The 19,882-nt window shown below is 45.6% G+C and overlaps 1 protein-coding gene across 4 annotated transcripts in view; it reads right to left on the bottom strand.

The window, feature by feature from the left end:
* SLC25A25 (solute carrier family 25 member 25) overlaps positions 1–19,863 on the bottom strand; it is a 33,230-nt gene extending 13,367 nt beyond the window's left edge. For 2 of the 4 annotated variants that reach the window (XM_008519965.2, XM_008519964.2), the window contains exon 1: positions 2,945–5,307. In XM_008519965.2, the coding sequence (XP_008518187.1) occupies positions 2,945–3,163 (219 nt within the window). In that variant the 5' untranslated portion in view covers positions 3,164–5,307. Of the gene's footprint in view, positions 1–2,944; positions 5,308–19,339 lie in introns of those variants that run through there. The other 2 variants (XM_070596360.1, XM_070596359.1) reach the window with 2 other exon arrangements.
* Positions 19,864–19,882: the final 19 nt, after the last annotated feature.

Raw genomic sequence — 19,882 nt, 5'->3', positions numbered from 1 at the left:
TCTTGTTACAACGCCACTTAAAATAACATCCAAACTCAGCACGGCCAAAGAGATCTTAGAACTTAGTTTCCAAAGACCGTCTACGGCCTGACACTGAGAATTACAGTAAGCAACATGGCACGTGGGATGGCGGCAGGTGCACGGGAAAGGTGCGGCCTGAGCGAGTCTAGGCTTAGCCTTAGCTAAAAAACCAACAAAACCAGGATCTGTTACAGCTTCTGAACCCATATATGAGACACAAATAAGCAGCAGACGAGAGCTGGGCTCGTGGTGCGATCCTGATGTCTCACTCCAGCACAGGGTTCTTCAACATCCCGGCGTCACGTACTGTCTCTCCCCCTCCTGCTAGCTACTATTCTTCTCTGCTCTCTTATTCTGCTTTTGTGACACAGATCTACTTTTGTTTCCTCTCTTCTGACGTCCATTCCTGTAGCAGCTAGTATTCAGGAACAATGACGGCAACTCCAGATCCCACAAAACTCAGGGTGTTGGATGTCATTTAATCTGCACAGTAGCAGTTCCTGTCACGAACACCTTCTCACTCTCAAATCGGCCAATGCCCTTTCAAGCTCTCCTTGTTCTATTCTGTTTCATGCCAAAAAAGCAGGTGCTTCCTGTAAGCGCTGGAATAGCATGAGTAAGGACAGGTACAGTGCCTTTGGGAGTGCGGCACTAGGTCGTAAACTATTGCTCCCTCTGCTGCAATGACTCAGACCAAGCCAAAAATATTAATATGCCAAGGAGCCCCGCCAGCATCCGGTTGTTCTAGCCCCACCCATCGTAAGGCTCTCAAACCTCATTTGCTGCTGGGGCCGCAGTGTCATTTGATGATCACGTTGCCATGACAGCCCAGTGTAGCCAGTTTCCAGTGAAACCTGCCTACACTTGGCAATTAGACACACAATGAACAAAATTCTCTGAGCTTCTAAGACAGCCCCTCAAGATTTGAGGCTTGAATGCCGCTGAGGGCACCTCCCACTCTGGAGTAACAGCTTTCTTCTCCAACTGTGGGTTAACTCTGAGACAAAGATAAAGGGAAACACTGGAGCAGTTTCTAGAATAAAAGGCCGCAGGAACCTGCCTCACAAGCAGACATATTTAAACGGGGGAAGTGAGAGAAAACAAAGTCATGATGATGGGAAAGTGAGAAGCCTGAGAACCAAAGTGAACTTCTCGAGGTTTCCAGAATGTTTTGGAAGCCTCTTCCTGAGAGAACAGGCGAGGCCAGGCCCCACCGGCCAATGACCACAAACCCCAAACCCCACCTTCAAAGTAGCTGCCCTGGAAACGGACACTCTTGCAATTCTCGGTTTATCTGCTTTTGCAGAGTCCACACTGCCCAGACGTGCTTTCTTTCTTGCTTCAAACTAAACCGGTGATGGAGCTCCCTCTTTGGGCTCCCCCACCCTCAGCCAGCTGATCTGTCTCTCTTTTGGGAAAGAGTGCCACCGGAAGGTGTGGGTCTCAACTTGAGCCCCCACAGCTCCTGATTCTGCAGGCCAAGAACTATGCTGTTGGGAACAGAAAGTCCGGACACGTGGCCACCCTTGGGGGAGGGCTGGCGAAAGGTGCCGCCCAAGTCTGGGAAATGGGGCAGTTAATTATTAAAGTCAAAAGTAGGTGAATTTAAAGGGGAGCCAGCCAACCCCTTATTCCCTTGGCAATAAGGCAAGCAGGTCAGTAGATAAAAGTTCCTCACAAAAGAGAGCGCCATCGTCACTTCTGAGACCGTTTAAAACGATTGAAGGGTAGAAAGTGACACCTCTCGAAGCACAGGTCAGCCATAAGACAGACTCTGAGACCCCTGCTGCCTGGGAGGAGCCCATCACAGACTAAGGATTCTCCCGAAGGCTTCAATTTAACACACTGCAAAAGTTGTTGCATCACAAGGCCCTCCCACTTAGCAAAGGAAAAATAAACATTTCTTTCTTAAATGTAGCAATTCAGCAAACATCTTTGGGGACTCTACAATGTGCCAGACACAGGGCAGAATCTCCTTCCCTTCTCCAGTTGATTTTTATCCTGAGAAAGGAGAAAAGATTCAAAATAACCAAAGCTCAGGAGGTGAAAAAGGTCACTCCTGCCGCAGGCAGGAGAAATCTCTGCCAAACAGCACTTTCTGTTCAAACCCAGAACTCGACTGGTCCCGTTAAGGACTGCCTTCTTACGCGACAGTGAGGCAATCAGGGCAAAGTTCCAGACAGATTAGGGGTGACACCTCAGCTCTACCCTCCTCACTGGTTTAACCCTGGGCAAATCACTTAGCCTTTCTGTACTTCAGTTTCCTCATCTATGAAATGGGCGTATTACCACTTGCCTTGGCCCCTGTGAGGATCAGATGAGACAACCCACGCTCACGGCAAGAGACAGACGGAAGGCCCTAGCACTCAGCAGACCCACAGACCCAAGAGGGGCTCCAGCCTCTCCTCTGACCACCCCCTCTTCCTCCCAGACCAAAGGTAAGCGGGGTCCTCCGCCCGCTGGGCAAGGGGTATGACCTCTGGGCTGCAGGACAGGCTGGCCCTCCCACCTCCAGGCAGCTGGGTTCAACTCTGGAGGGTCACTCTGTTGCCCGCTTAGTTTGGTTCCCCCTGCATTGTTTGGATACACTAAGACATAAGACACACTGTAATCGTTTGTCCCCTCCTTTCAAATGGCTTTCTGGGGCCAAACTGACAAATGCGGAGATAATTGCATTCAACCTTCCTTCCCCAAACGGTCACACTGAAGTGGTCATAATAGGATAATAAAGCTTTTTACAGTGGCCACAGAAAGACTGTGGACTGAAGATTTGGGCTTCCTCATTGTCTAACATTTCTCCCCAGTCTCCAAGACCAAAACGATTGATTTATGAGTCTCTCTTCCTCCCCGGCTCCAGTTTTCTCCAGGACAGTGATCCCAGCCCAGCCCCTAAACCAGGTGGTCCTCTTGAGGTTGCCATTACCTTAGGAAACTGCTCTGCAGGTCCGACCACCAGCAAAATGGTGGGTCTCTTTTCCGTGGCCTCAGCCCTTCCGTCCTGTTTCCCCAAAAAGCTTGGCATCTGGTCTCCCCGAGCAGGAGCTGGGGTGCCTCTGACTTCCTCATCGGTCCCCTCCCTGGAGCCGTGGCACCCAGCCCTGGGGAGAAAGCTTGACAGAAAATCCCACAGCATCTGCAACATCACGGCTTCCTCCGCACGGCGCAACGGTGACTGTTCACTTCGGAGGAGGGATGTGACCACAATACCAAGGGTCACTGGCTACTCAGCTGCTTGGAAGACTAGCCTGGGGGGCTGGAAGGCTGGAAGCTCTGCATGCAGTGGCTGTTCCTTGCCTTTTCAAATTGGCTAGCACTGCTGTCGTGCCCGGCCTGAGAAGTAGCTCACACTAAGAGAGCCCCGCCGGGTTGCTGGCAATCAGGAGAGAGCAGCTGGAGCTTCTTCGATACAAACTCACTTCTGCAGGTCAACGGTGATCAAACGCTTGGCTTTTTTAAAAGAGGAAAAAGCAGTAGCCCAAAAGACCTCTCCCGGAGACAGAAGCAACTTCAAGCTCCCAATTATTCAGCTGTCCTCGCTCAACTAATGGTCATCACACGAGCGAGGACTCGAGCATCCAGTCTGCATTCTCACTGCAGCAGGGCGCGGCCAATCACCTCTGCCGACACTACCAAGTTCGTTATCCCGACCGGCAACATCCCTCCAATCACAGGCGGCCGATTCCCTGCGTGCAGCCGGCAGTTCTGCAGGGAGGCCCCACCTCCAGACAAGCTTCCAGTCTCACAGAATCCAGGCCCAGCTGGCTTGTCTGCAGGAGCCCAACTTCGTCCTCGCCACCTGGCTTGTTTCCAGGATGACATTCACCATCAAGTTTAACATGATTAAGAGTGCCTGGAAACACTTCCTAAGACATCTAGCAACACTTTTCTTTGTTCCATTATCCCATTCTCTCCATCCATGTGTAACATAAGGCACGCCATACCATAGCTACTTCTGTGTCTGCCTCTCCACGATGAGCTGCCTGGGGACAGGGACAAAGTGACAGATCATTCTACCCCTAGTATCCAGGACAGGCACAGATGAAGTCTGTAGACTGAACTGAGTGAATGATGAACAAAAGGAAATTAAGCTTCGGTCATCTGTTAATTTACTGGCAGACAAATGCAGTGACCAACTACTCATCTCTCAAAAAGGTGGCCCTTTGATGCGGTGCTCATAACATTATTTTAACAACACAAGCATGAAAAAAGTTTAATAAACTGTTTGGGGACCATATGGCTAGACAAACGCCCTGATCTGCTGCCATGAGAGTGTAAACCAGCACAACCTCTCTGAGGAGCAGTCTAGTCACAGCCACTGACTCTTCCAAAGCACAAGCCCTTGGACGTGGCAATGCCACATCTAGCAATTTATCCTGCAGATATATTTGCACATGTGGGAAATCACAAATACACAGATATGATATATATGTGATACAGATATGTGATAAAATACAAGGATAGTTTTTGCAGCCTTCTTTATAATACGACAAGTTTGAAAATAACTTAAAGTCCTTTAAAAGGGGAGTGGGTTCATAAATCATGGCACACCCATGCAGTGGAACCCTGTGCAGCTGTTAAAAAGAATAAGGCAGCTCTATACATACTATTATGGAATGACTTGAAAATATCTTGTTAAATGAAAAAAATCAAGGTGCAGAAGAAAGGGGATAGAATGGTGCCATTTATTTCTAAGCTCGTATATGTGAAGAATATTTCTGGAAAGACACTAAAATTGGAGAGATGGTTTGGGGCAGGGAGGGCACTTGGGGGTTTGAGAAGAGAAAGGCAGACGGGAGATTTTTTTTCAGTGAATATCTTCATATCTTGTGAAACTGAATCATGAGCACCCATGAACAGGCACGCAAGCATATATACATACATACAACAACTATTTAAAAAGAAAACATGAGAATAGAAAGCAAGATAGCCAAGCTAGGGCTTCCTAATGCTTGTTCCAAAGCTGCAGGAGCCTGGATCAGCTGCCTTCACTGGATATACAGAACAACCTTATCTAGAAGCTGTTTTGTGTGCTGATTAAATGTATGATCTGTGGAGCCAGAGCTCAGGTATGAATCCTGCCATCACTTACTAGCTGTATGATCTTGGTCAAGCCACTTTAGCTCTCTGTGCTTTAATATCCTTATGAGCAAAATGGGGGTGGTAACAGAACCATATTGCTACTTCAAAGTGTTGGTTAAGGACTGAACCATATAATATAGAAAACTCTTAGAATAGTACAGAGCACTCAATAGCTACTAGGTATTTTATTATCGTTATCTAGAAAATGATTGTGAGTTCATGCAACTAAGTAGTTTTTTGTTTTGGGCCCTGTCTTAATTATCCTTTATTTGTAGTCTGCCCTTAATTATGCTGGTAATCTTTTGTTTTTGTATTTTTTTCAATTCGCAAGTCTCAGTGTACCTAGGTTGCCAACAGCTCGTTGCCGACAGCTAGTGAGAGCAGGGGCCACTTAGCAACTAAGCATTTTCAATACGACAGAAAAGCCAGTCCAGAGCCAGAAACCCTAAGGAAATAAGGAACCCTTTCATGAACATGAATCTTGTTTTGAGGCCCTGAAAGTCTGGTGAAATGGAGGAGATGGTGATGTTTTGGGCCCCCATCTACAAACTTAAGAGAAATCTCAGTTATGAACTCAGGGGGTTCCAGCCAAGATGGAGTAGCAGGGACCACTTCACCTTCCTGCCAACAGCAATTAAATGTCCAGATAAAATATACGAAACACTGGTTTGGACGTCAGGCAACAAAGAACAGTGGCCCCTGAGAGCTATACAAATGAGGTGAGCCCCATGATTGCCCCAGCTTCCCGGCTGGAGTTTCCAGGCTATGGTACAGAGGGTGGGCACTCAGGCAGAGCCCAGCAGTCTCCTCATGTTGAAGAGATGGAGCTGGGAGTCCAGGGAGGTCCAGGCAGCTAGAGTTCGCAGGACAGAGTACTAGAGAGGAGCAGGCTGCACAGGCCCTCTAGAGTCACAGCACAAGTGTGCGAGGAGACTGCCCGAGGGTGGGAATGGAACCAGCCAAGGCACCATAGCACTAAGAACAGTTCCTGCTTCCACCAGCCGGAGCGGAAAACCTCATAACAGAGGGAGGTTCAGGAAGGGTACTCAGGTTTTGCCTCAATAGCGGGGCAAAACTAGTCTTTGACTAAATGTTGTTCTTGCCCTGCCTAACAAAGCTTTAAAAACCAAGCCCTGAAACAGACTGTTTCCAAAAACTTTAACTGCACCCCAGAATAAAGCTCAAGAACATTTATAGGAATACAAAAAATATCCAGGAACCAACAAGATAAGAGCCAATAAAAAATTAAGAGGAATGCAAGGAAACAGGAAAAGATGACCCATAATGAGGATAGAAATCAATCAACTGAAACTGATTCAGAAACGACATATATAATAAAATTCATACATAAGGATATTAAAAGTCATAATTGTATTCCAGATGCTCAAGAAGCTAATGGAAATATCAAGCATGTTAAATAGAGATAGTACCGACACTCTAGATGAAAACTACAATGTCTGAATGAAAAATACACTGGATGGTTTTTTTGTTTTGTTCTGTTTTTAAAGATTGGCACCTGAGATAACAACTGTTGCCAATCTTCTTTTTTTTTTCTTTCTGCTTTTTCTCCCCAAATCCCCCCAGTACATACTTGCATATTTTAGTTGTGGGTCCTAATTGTTGGAAGGTTTTAACAGCAGATTAGACAATGCAGAAGAAAAGATTAATGAACTTGAAGACACAGTAATAGAAACTTTCCAAAATGAAACACACAGAGAAAAAACAAAATAAATGAGCAGAGCATCAGTGAACTGTGGGAGAACCACTAACAGGCTAACATACACATAACCAGAGTCCAGGAAGGTGGGGACAGAAAAAATACTTTAAGAAACAATGGCCAGATTTTTGCCTAAATTTATTGAAAACTACAAGTCCAGAGATCCAAGAAGCTCAACTAACCTCAAGTATAAGAAACATTAAAAAACAAAAACAAAAACAAAACAGCTACGCTTAGGCACATCACATTAAATTTCTGAAAACCAGTGACAAAGAGGAAAATCTTAAAAGCAACTATTAAAAAAAAAAGACCCATTACATACAGAGGAACAAAGACAAGAATGACAGGGGACTTCCAGTCAGAAACTGTTAACCCAGAATTCTACACCCAGAAAAATACCTTCCAAAAGGAAGGCAAAACAAAGACTTTTCAGACATACAAGACCTGAAAGAATTTAACACCAGCAGATCTGCATTACAAGAAATGTTAAAGGAATCCTTCAGGGAGAAGGAAAAATGGAACCAGATGAAGATCTGAATCTACACAAAGGAATGAAGAACACCAGAAATGCTAACTGGGTGGGTAAATATAAAGGACTTTTTTCTTATTATTTAAGTCTCTTTAAAAGATAAGTGACTGTTTAAAACAATGTATTGTCGGTTTGAAACCAGGTACCTGACAGTGACTGTAAACATTCAATAAGATTACCTTTTGACCTTGTTATGAAAAGTTAATCTGGTCAATTCGCTGTTTTCTTGTTTAACCTGAGAGGTAACTCAAAGGTCACAAGGATTTATGAGCTTGTTTTATAGAAGAAAGAGAATACCTTCAAGGATCACGAGAAAACCAACCCCCAGCCACTCTTGGCCCCAGAAGTCAGATTGCCCAGAAGCTCATCAGGAGTGAAAGAGACAGGATTACCCCTTTGTTTCTCAAAACTCCTCCTGCCACATTCCTTAGCTCTATAAGACCCCCTGCTTGCTTGTCTTAAGGCAGATTTGAGAACCCATGCTCCCAGCTTCTCTTTTGGCCAATTTGAGTAAAACTTTCTCTATCTCCAAGCACTGATGTCTCAGTGATTGGCTTACTGTGCATTGGGCACACAAATTTGAGATTAAGAGGTTCAGTATCAGGTTTATAACATGTGTAGAAGTAAAAATTTATGAGAACCACAGCACAAAGGCTGGGAGGAGAGAAAAGAAAGTTGCGATATTTGGTCATTCAGATGATTGAAATATATTTCTCAGATATACTGGTCTTCATCCACAGCTCCAAAAACCCTTGGCATTTCCTGAGCAATAAGAGAAATGGGAGCATCTTTTGTCAAAATAGTTGGTCTCTTGGCCTCAGTTCCTGAAAATGCTTCAGGGCCATAAAGGTGAAAGGTGACTTGCTTATGTTAATGAAGATGAGTTTTGGACCCCACCCAAGGGTGGGGGCCGATTGCCAGGAGAACCAGCCATGTGATCAAATTGGAACTTCAGTTCCACCCACTTATTTCCGGGGAGTGGAGGGGGGCTTGAGGTTGAATCAGTTGCCAATGGCCAATGACTTAATCAATCATGAGTAAGTAATGAAGGCTCCATAAACACCCAAAAGGACAGCTCATCGCACCTTCTTTCTGGAGAGCTTACATGTTGGGGAACCAGAATGGTTTCACATGCCACTGTGCTGGGCACCAAGCTCCATAAGGACAGAAGCTCCTTTGTTTGGGATCTCACCCTATGTATCTCTTCATCCAGCTGTTGATTCATACTCTTTAATATCCTTTGTAATAAATCAGTAATTTAGTGAGTAAACAGATTTTCTTGAGTTCTGGGGGCTGTTCTAGCAAATTAATTGAACCTAAGGTGGGGGTCGTGGGAACCTCTGATTTAGAGCCACTTGGTCGGAAGTACAGGTAATGAGCTGGGCTTAGGATTGGCATCCTGAGCTGGAGGGGGCCATTGGAACCTCCAGTTTGTAACCAGTTGGTCAGAAGCACAGGCAACAACTTGAGCTTGCGACTGGTGTCTGAAGTGGGGGGCAGCCTTGTGTGACCTGTGGAATTTGATTCTATCTCCAGGAAGACAGTATCAGAATTGAGTAGAATTCTTGGATACTCTGAGAAAATGGGAACAAGGAACAGAAGGGACACATAAAAAACAATTACAAAGGGCCAGCCACGGTGGCTTAGTGGGTAAGTTCAGCTTGATCTGCTTCAGTGGCCCAGGTTTGGTTCCCGGGCATGGGCCTGCATCACCTCTCTGTCAGTGGCTATGCCGTGGCAGCAGCTCACAAACAAGAAGAGGAAGGTTGGCAGTGGAGGTTAGCTCAGGAGAACCTCCCTCAGCAAAAAAAAAAAAAAAAAATTTGCTCTATTGGGGCCAGCCCTGTGCCAAAGTGGTTTAAGCCTAGCATGCTCCCCTTCAGCGGCCTGGGTTTGTGGGTTTGGATCCTGAGTGCGGACCTACACCACTCATCAGCCATGCTGTGGTGGCAACCCACATAAAAAGTGGAGGAAGACTGGCACAGATGTTAGCTCAGGGCTAATCTTCCTCAAGCAAAAAAAAAGAGGAAAATTGGCAACAGAAGTTAGCTCAGGGCTAAGCTTCCTCAGAAATAAATAAATAAATAATAAATAAATAAGATGGTAGACTTAAACCTAACCAAATCAATAACAACAGTAGGTATAAATGGTCTAAACATCCCAATTAAAAGGTAGAGATTGTCATATTGGATAAAAAAAAAAAGTAAGATCTAGCTATATGTTGCCCATAAGAAACACTTTAAATATAAAGACACAAATAGGTTAAAAGTAAAAGGATAGGAAAAGATACACGATGTTTATATTAATCAAAAGAAAACTGGAATGGGTATATTAATCAGACAAAGTAGGTTTCAGAGCAAAGGATATTATCATGGTCATTTCATAATGATAAAGGGGTCAATTCATCAAGAGGGCATAACAATCCTAAATGTTTTTGTACCAAATCACAGAGGTTCAAAATACATGAGGCAAAAACCAATACAACTGCAAGGAAAATGAGACCAATCCACAGTGTAGTCAGAGATCTTAACACCCTTCTCTCAACTTGTAGAGTCAGTAGACAGAAAAATCAGTAAGGACACAAGACCTGAACAACACTATCGACCAACTTGACCTAACTGACATTTACAAAACACCTCACCCAACAAGAGTAGAATATACATTCTTTTCAAGTACACACAGAACATATTCCGGCCTATAAAACAAATCTCACTAAATTTAAAAGGATTCAACTTGTACAAAATACGGTTTTTGACCACAGTGGAATTAAATTAGAAATCAAAAACAAAAGATATCTGGAAAATATCTAGATATTTGGAAATTAAATAACACAATTCTAAATAACCCATGTGTCAAAGAAGAAATCCAAAGAGAAATTAGAAAGTATTTTGAATGGTATGAAAGTACAGCATATCAAAATTTGTGGAATGCAACCAAAGTGGTAAATAGACGGGAATGCCTGTAACAGAGAAGATCTCAAATCAATGACCTCAGAAATCAGAAAAGAACAAACGAAACCCAAAGTAAGCAGAAGAAAGGAAGTAAAAAGGAAAGGTGAAGAAGAGACCATGCCTTATTTATCCTTAAATCTCCCCTGACCAGCACCTAAGACAGAGATCAACGAAAATTTGTTCAATTGCATACTTTACCAATATTTTCATTTTAAAGTACTTTTCTTGTATCTTTGATTTTCTTGTAGGTTAACACAGTACATCTCTTTCCTTACACCACAGCATCCCCTAAACCAGCAGTCTGTGATAGACCATTAGTTTCTTTTGGGTTACGTGCAATTACTCTAATACAACCCTACCACACTTAGCTTTCTTGGGTACGAGGGACCACCCGTATCCAGAGACAGGGCTGGCCAGTATAGCCGTCCTCTAAGTGTAGCTTATAAACATCAACACAACCTGGTTCAGACGAGGCTAATCACCCGCAGAAATAACCCACTCTTCCAAGAATCTACAAAATAGAGACCTGAGCTCTCACAACCGACTCCAGGTAATGCCCCATGTCACACGACCACCAGTTTATCTACCTACTACCCATCTTAGAATTATTATAACATTCAGAAGAGATGCTGCTAGAGGGAATATTATTTACGCATTTTTTTAACTGAAAAATGAAGCCAGATTTATCTGACAGAAACCTGGACTGATTTAATAATGAGGACTGGCTGGGCCAATTAAGTTATATCGAGGGCATTTTCCATAAACGGAATGAGTCAAATCTACAAAACTCTAAAGTTTTGACCAAAACCCAAACCAACAAAAACATATAAAGCAGATATACAGTATGCCAAAAATTAAATCCTCTGCAGCTATTAAACTTAAGAAAAAAGTTTTTTATGTCAACTTAAAAATGTGCAAGGGAGGGGCCGGCCCAGTGGCACAGCAGTTAAGTTCACACGTTCCACTTCAGCGGCCCGGGGTTCGCCGGTTCAGATCCCGGCTGTGGACCTACGCACCACTTGTCAAGCCATGCTGTGGCAGTCGTCCCACAAAGAAAGTAGAGGAAGATGGGCACAGATGGTAGCTCAGGGCTAATCTTCCTCAAAAAAAAAAAAAGTGCAAGGGAGTAAATTGTTTTTTTAAATTCTTTTAGGACAGTACAAGAGCAAAAGAGTTTCAAGGATCTCATTTATACACTGATACATGGTAGCGATTTGCTATTTCAGAGGCACAGCTGTGGCAGGGACTACCCTTCTCTGAAATGGACCAACCTGGGAACTTAATGCCTGGATCCCAGATGCTGTCCAGCACCGCCCTCTGGCAGCTGAGGTTTCAGGATGGAAGGCAGGACTATTAAACGCCTTCTTGTTGGTGACTCAGCGCACAATTACACAATGAAGAAGAGCCAGGCACTCGCCTCATTTGGCACAAATGAGACCAAGGCATTGAAGATGACAAAACTGCGGTGACAGAAAGGTGAAATCCCCTAATCTATTTCCATTTTAGGAAGTAAAACCAGAACATCTAGCTTCAGCAAAAACTCCCTAAAGGAAATGCCTGTGACCATGGAAAAGAAAGAGGAAAGAAGCGTACTCCAGAGAAAACACTCAGTCTCTTGATGGCTTCTGCTTACTGCTGGTGAAAGCCAGTCCTCACTGAGGGTCCAAGTTCAAGGTCAATGCCAACTAACAAAGATGTCTTTTTCTTTTCCCTAAAACAAAGTGAGGAGTGTATAAAATTAATCCAATTTTAAGTGTAGGATTTTGAGCTGTGACATGTAAATTAAAGTTCTGCAGAAGCAAGAGACTGCACAGAACAGCGTTAATTTCTCTTCTTTTTCTTCTCTTTCGAGAGCATGATTCTCCTTCAGATTAGACATATGCCAAGTGTAAGGGGGAGGTGGAGAATATGGTATTGAGTCCAGCATGTAAATACCCAATCACCTAAAATGACTGAAAATTTCTCAACCAACCCAAAATTGATCAGTGGGAGCCAAACCATCGGCACACATTCACCCTGCTTGCTGCAGCCACTTTATCCTTATTCATGCCCTTCCTTCTCCCACACGAAAAGGCAAACCAGTAGATTTATTAATAAAGGAACCCTAACTGTTTTCAGTTTCTGGAAACTGATTTCAGGATCGCCCTCTAAAACTAAGATCGTCTGAATGAGCTCTCCCCAGCTGCTTGCTCTGTACTCAGGGAGGATTGCCCAGAAGGGCCGGACAGAAGTGTGAGACCTGCCCACCAGCTGCCGGCAGCAAAGACGCACCAGAGCTGCCCAGGGGGTAAAGCATTCTCTGTAAGAGTAACTGGTTTATACCAAGCCAGCTCCTAGAAACAATTCAGAAAAGGCATTTTTTAGCTATGGAACTATGTACCAGATGCTATCTTTACCTTTTATAACAGGTTAAAGCAGAGACTAGCAAGAAGAACACACCCAAGATGTGAATGAAAAAAGAAACAAAGTAAACTGTGTCTATAAATGCGTCACTAAGGGCTGCCACAGGGACCTTATCATGCCCCTACTAGTGCCTCTGTACACCCTGGACAAGTTGCTTAACCTCTCTGTGCTGCAAAACGTGGGGACTGAACTGGAAAAACCTTGAAAGCCTTTCTAGCTCTAATGTCCTACGGATTCAGACTCAATCTAAAGGCATTAAGCAAAGGTGACAGTAGCGTTTTACATGTGGGATGGGGAAAGAACCAACAGGCTGACGAAGGTGGGCGCTGTAGCTGGCTGGTTTTAATCAACAGGACTATTCAATTGTGTAGAGCTCCAGACAAGGACTTCACAGTTTGTGCTGATTCTTGGGGCTCTAAACTACCCTCTCTGCCCACTTTTTTTTTTTCTCCCACCACTGGCATTTCAATGGTTTTGAGAGTTTTCTCACACAATGTAAATGGTTTTCTTTGTGTTTTGGAGTCCCATCAGACACCAGACGAGGGGAGGGAGGGCTGGAGGAAAGAAAGCAGGAGGCCTGGGGTGGATGGAACAATGTGGAAAGCGTCACAAAGCAGCAGCAGGAACAGGGACAGCCACCATTTCCAGTTTCCCCCTTGACCCTGGGAAAATGAGGCATGACTCACCTCCTTTCCAAGCTTCCTGGAAACCCCGCCAAGAGTTTAAAGCATGTGAGAAGCTCCTTAAGTCCTACCCTTGTAATTCATTTATTTACTTTAAAGAAAGGTGCATCTTTAAGACAACAATCTGTGTTTTTAGGTGTTGTGTTGAGTCCTTTATGTCCCATGTTGAGGAAGAGTGCACCTCTCATTTCCGGCACTGCTTCCTGAGCACCATCGGGGGCTTAGGAGGCCGAGCTGGCGTTACGCACAGATATGTCAATGTCCGAAACTGTACATATAAAGCTTGCAAGCTTTAGGGGCTAGTGAAGTACCTACAGCCATAGGAGGCAGTGAGTGTCAGCTAAACTGGGCAGAGCCAACATCGTGGGTTCTGCTGCTGACTTTGCCTTCAACCAACGCGGCCTCTGAGCCTCAGTCCCGCTTCTGCAAGGTAACACGCTTAGTGGGATAACCTCCAATGGTTTGAACTAAGCTCTGCCTGAAGCTTCCACTGTCACAACTTCAAAGAGAACTCCATCTTTGAGAAAAGACCATCCACGGCTGATGAAAGGGGCAACAGGCTTGCAAGAGCAGAGTTCCTAAGGGCCCGTTTCCGTCCAGGGAAACATTTGGGCCAAAACCGTCCTATGTGTAGAGTGACTACCACACCTCGATAGCTTTTTAGAAATCTCCTGCCACCAGGGTTTCTTTTTTTGTTTTAACCTTCCCAGTGCCTATAGGGCCCAGAATTTCCGCAACCCACATTCCTCCTCCCCAGCCTGTGGAAGGCCCTCTTAGCTGACAGGAGACTGCTCTTCCAAAGCGCTAACCACCCTTTATTACCGATGTCCTCAGGCCTTCTCCTCCCTTCTAGTCCACTGCACACCTAAACAGCCTGGGAAAAAATGGAGATGATTATGACCACTTCTGGGCAACTTATTTTCAAAAACTCAATGGGGGAAAAATGTCACTTTGTGTTGAACACTGTGTCAGACACTGTACTAGGCTCTTTATATACCTCATCTAATTTATTTATTTTGGTGAGGAAGATGGTCCCTGAGCTAACATCTGTGTCAATCTTCCTCTACTTTGTATATGGGATGCCACCACAGCATAGCCTGATGAGCAGAGGGTAGGTCCATGCCCGGGATCTGAACCTGCGAACCCTGGGCCGCCGAAGCGGGGTGTGTGAACTTAACCACTACACCGCCGGGCTGAACCATACTTCATCTAATTCAATCCCACGACAACCTGATGAAGTAGGTATTCATCCCACCGCGTTTCTGATAAGGAAACCAAGATTTGGAGAGGTTGAGTATCTTGCTCAAGGCCACACAGCTAGCATGCGGCAGAAATAATATTTGAACCCAGGATTATACCACAAAGCCTGTACTGGGTTTTTAAAAACAGTTGTATTGAGATAAAGTCTGCATACAATACAAATCACCCACTGAAGTGTACAGTTCACTGGTTTTTAATATAGTCACAGATATGTGCAACCATTGTCATGGTCAATATTAGGACATTGCATCACCTCAAAAAGAAACTCCAAACCTCTTAGTTATCACCTTCCTATCTCTGTTCCCATCCCCTCCCAGGCCTAGGGAACCACTGATCTACTTTCTGTCTCTATAGCTTTCCCTATTCTGGACTTTCACATAAATGGATCATATAATATATAGTCTTTTGTGACTGGCTTCTTCCACATAGTGTAGTTTCCAAGCGAAGTCTGTACTTTTACTCCCATAGTACACTGCCTCAGATGAGGGACCGTGAAAGTTGTGGAGAGGATATCATGTGAGAAACGCATGATGAAACCTACTGTTTCTAGCGGCAGCAGACATTATAGGAAGATAAGGCAGCTGTTTTCAGGTACTTAAAGGGCCCTCGGATCACTTCTCCCTTTTGCTCCTGAAGGTAAACTTGGGGCAAATGGGCAGCAGATACAAGCAGACAGACTTCAGTCTGACACAAGACCGAACTCACAATGACCCTGAGTAGGTCCACAATGGAATGGGCTGGATGGCCATCCATGAAGGACGTCGCAGGAGGAATGCTCCCCACACTGGGTGGGGGGCTGGCCTATGATGGCCGGTGACTCTTCCAAGACCAAATTCTTTGGCCCTGCCAAATTCACATTAGTATAAGAAGAAATAGTTAAAAATGAAAAGTTTGCCCAGATTTCGTTTAATGAGACTAGTCCTCTGTAAGCACAGTTTTGTTTTCTGGATTTATCTCATGGCTGCACTCAGCTGGCCTAGAAATGAATACCAGCAAAATATTTGTTTCTCTCATTCCTCTGTGGTTTCTGAAGACTTCAACAATTCATGACTCTGAACATCAAAGGAATTCACCCAACGGAAGCTCCAGATCAGGCCCTCTCGAAAATATTATTCTTATTTATTACTTGGTCTTAGATCAGGGTACTTGACTTCACCTTTCCAAATACCAATTAATTCTTTTTTTAAAATCTTCTAGTTAATTTGATGATAATTACTTCGAGCCAGGAACCCATTTTGCAACAATATAACAAAATCAGTTTAATATATGAATTCAACCTAATCTGCAAATAGCATTTTTCTTTTTCTAATGGCTATTATATTATACCCAACGATGTCTACTCCTTTTCTATGAAAAAGGCTCTTTCTTCTGTACATTATCTTATCTAAGTCCAGCTATTTTGGTAAATACCTTCGCCACAATGGCCAAACATTTAAAGGTATAGAGTTCAACAGTACTGTTTGATTAAGCATAGCAATTTGACATTAGTGATCTTCCATTCAATTATTTCAAATCAACACATTGCCTCATGTACACTGCTCAGGTCAAGGAGAGAATTAGGACAGGACGGATTCTCATTCTTTGACAGGATAATCTGTGGATAATCTTGAGACCTATTTTAGGAATAACAGATGTGGTTTTAAATGGCTCTCATCTTTCTCAAGTTCTCCCAAAAGCCCAGGTGGGAAATGTCTTCATGTCCCCTCAGAAACAACTACTATAGTTAAAGACGAGTGGAATGGGAATCAGAAGATGGTTCCAGTTCCTTCTCTGGTCTAATTCCTCCGTGGTCAAATGAGTTTGGAGGTTGTTTACAGTCTTTTTGAACCTCTGTTCCTTGCTCTGTAAAATGGGGCGAAATCTCTGTCTCGCCTACTTCACAAAGTGAAGCTCAAACTAGATGGGGCGTACGCAAGTCTCTAAGCCAGCAAACTCAACCACGCCATCTTCTAGAATCTTCACCTTCATTAAACACCAGCCCCTTAGCAGAGCCCCACGAGCCTCAGGTAAAGGGACAACTGTTTACATGTAACACAGCTTGAGTTCTTCCTCTAATTGGCCGCCTGGGCTCTAACCTACGTTTTAAATCGGTTGTAAGACAAAGATTTTGTTTGGTCACATGAAAACGCCTTAAATAGGCAATGCTATAAATAGCTCCAGCTGAAGCCTCATCTCCCGAAGTCACTGCTGTTGCGGTCATCCTTCTTCTTTCTTTAAAAACCCTTCCCTTCTTTTGTCCCAGGACAGGCTTCTTGCTCATATGCCCTGTACAAAGAAAATTTCCCTGGCTGGCTGCCATCAGTTTCTCTGCCCACTTCCATTTTAAGTAATTGTTCCTCAACTGTCCCAATTTCTTCTGAAACCAAGGCAGATGCCGAAAATTGCTGGTTCATTTCTAAAAAAAATTTGACCCAAGCTGTTGTAAGCTAGCAAGAGGCTTTGTGGAGTCACATGCCCCGGGTTCATCCACTACCCATGGATAAGCACCCACAGCTGATTCCTGTACAAACCCCAGCATCTCAGATTGGTCCTGTGGGTCACATGAAGCAGCTGTCAAAGTTTGATGTTGTGTTTTTCAGTGCCTGCCCCCATGGGCATTTCATTTCAAACCAAACCAAAGGGCCCTCAAATCCTCCTCTGGGTTTGTTAATTCTGCAAAACAGCGGCACTACTTTTTCTGTGTGTAGCTAATACTGATACTATTTCAACAGGAAGTGGTATGGGGGCTCATGAGGCAGAGTGTCTTCCTGTCGCCCAGTTATTTACAAAAAGGCAGATTCTCTCTCTACTACTTAAACCATTCACCACAGGACTAACCTGTGCTCCTCTATAGGTAATAAAAAAAGAAAATGGATCATTCCCAGTCTCTCTCAAAGCTGTCTAATAATTTAACTTATTCAGCAGCTGAAAGAGTTGGAGAAATAATCAGAGTCCATACTAAATCCAAACACCAAAGAATACAAAAGAATTGTTCCACATCATAGGACTCAGATCAGCCAGAGAGTCAAAGATTTTAGAGCCAATGTGACTCCAAGAGGCTAGTCTCCCTTTGGTTAATAAAAAAAGGTTTTCTTTCAACACTGGAAAGAAAAACGATCACTTTCTCCTTACTTGCCCTTAGAAATTTACTGCCAAAACAATGAATTAGGATCACTATCAGATGCGCATGAATTGCAAAAACACTGTGACTCCAGTTGAGGCACAAAGCAAGGTGAAAATACCAAACACACTCCTGCAGCCAGATGCCCTTGACGCGCCTGGCAGTATACGCCAAGTGGGCAGGTTCATAAGAGCAGAGAGGCTCCCCGGGACCCACACCTCCCTGAACCCATAAGGCACAGACTCTCTAAGTTCAGTCGTCCTATCTTTCTGGTGACTTATTCATCAGAAATGTGTGGGAAAATATCCAGCTCACAACACCATTTTATATAAAATTCACTGAAATTTTTTTTTAAACTTGTCTCTAAACCTCTTGGATTTAACCCAGTGATTCTATCTTGTATAGTATTACCCTTGGTCTTCCTAGGTTGATCCTAAGTAGGTTAATTACCTTGGATGTTGGTCCAAGATATCTTGGACATGAGTTAAAAACACGTGATGTACACCTACTCGACCAACAAATTGGTTTAATTCGCTGGTGTCTTACCAGATTTTTTTCATGCTTGGCTATAAGAGATTCTCTAATTGTGGTAGGAACCAATGGACCAAAGGAACTAACTTAGAAGAGAGGGTAAAGTACTTAGGAGTCCTACTCCAGGTTGTAAACCAGGCTAAGACACAATAAATGACATACTTGGGAAGGGGTAGGTACGGATACAAAGTGAGGGGGGAAACATACCATGAGAGACAGCAGGGGAAGAAACAGCCTCTGCTGGAGGTTCTTAGACAGAAAGGACAGCTCTCCTCTTTCTGGCAGATCCAGAGATGGCTATGCTCTGTTCTCCCTTCCCCCTTGGCTGAGAGCCCAGTCCAGGACCAGAGTAACAATATCCTCTCCTAGGTGTGCAACACTTTCACCTTTAGGAAGAATTTTCCCCCAGATTCTTTCACTCTAATCTGCAACCTTGCAAGTGATCACGATGCCATTTTCTGGATAAGCATGTCAACGGGAATGAGCTTAAGCCGTGAGAACTGTCAGTTCTCACCACCCACACCGACACGGATCTGCCTGAAACCCCAGTTCCCATTTTTTAACTCCCACATGCTTCTGAGAGGAACCAGATCAGGGCCCACGGCTGGCATGGAAACGAGAGGGGAAGGGAGGGGTGCCGCGGGAGGAGGATGGATGAACCCGTCAATGTAGGAGGGGAGGAGGGAGCATCAAGCTTAGCCTTAAGGTCAGGGGGTGAGGAAAGGCGGACTCCTGAGACCTGGCCCCTACTTCGGGGCAAGCCTGAGCAGGAAGGGGCTTTTCGCCCATCAGAAAGCCCAGAGGGTGGCCACGAAGAGCCTTTCCTCCGGCTCAAGCGCCCACAGACTCCAGAAGGAGCCCCCACTCCCACCCCGGCACAAATGGGGTGTCCACCTGTCACTCAGGGGGTTCCACTCAGCCCAAGAAGCCATCCGCCAGGCCTGCCAAGCTCCAAGGGGCTGCCCAAGAGGCCGGGCCGTTCAGACCTGTCGCCCGGACCTCCCGGAGGTGCTGGGGCGCCACGGGGCCCCCTCCCGTCCCGCGCGGACGGTGCGCGTCGCCTACCCGGAGCTCGCCCTCGGTGCGATGCAGTCCCAGGCGCCGCAGCCCCACGGCCAGGTCGTTGACACACAGGCCGCCGTCGCGGTTGACGTCGAGGGTCTGGAAGAGGCTCCACAGGCGCAGCCGGTGGTCCGGACCCCCGCAGACGGCGCCGCCGCACGGGTCCACGGACGCCTGAGACGAGGCGGACGACGAGGCGGCGGCGGCGGCGTCCGGGGGAGGGGAAGCCACGCAGCGGCACAACACACTGCTCACCATCGGGCGCGAAGCAGGGGCGCCGGCGCGGGCGGCGGGCCGGCGGGGAGAGCGCGGAGACACGCCGGCGTCCTCAGACAGCGAGCGCGGGCTCCGAGGCGCCGGCAAGCTGGCAGGAGGGGCCGCTTCCGGGAGCCCCGCCCCGCCGCGCGCCGCCTCGCTGGCCACGCCTCCAGGCGCGCCACCAGCCAGTTACAGGCCCGGACGGCGACCCGGGAGGGGCGGGGCCTCCCCGAGGACTGCCCACACCGCTCGGGACTACCCGAATCAATGGAGAGGGCGGGGCGATCC

This window comes from Equus przewalskii, chromosome 26 (assembly GCF_037783145.1).
Source record: "Equus przewalskii isolate Varuska chromosome 26, EquPr2, whole genome shotgun sequence".
NCBI classification, from domain to species: Eukaryota; Metazoa; Chordata; class Mammalia; order Perissodactyla; family Equidae; genus Equus; species Equus przewalskii.
The sequence above is the reverse complement of the archived record's forward strand: the minus strand, read 5'-3'. Positions and strand labels throughout refer to the sequence as shown.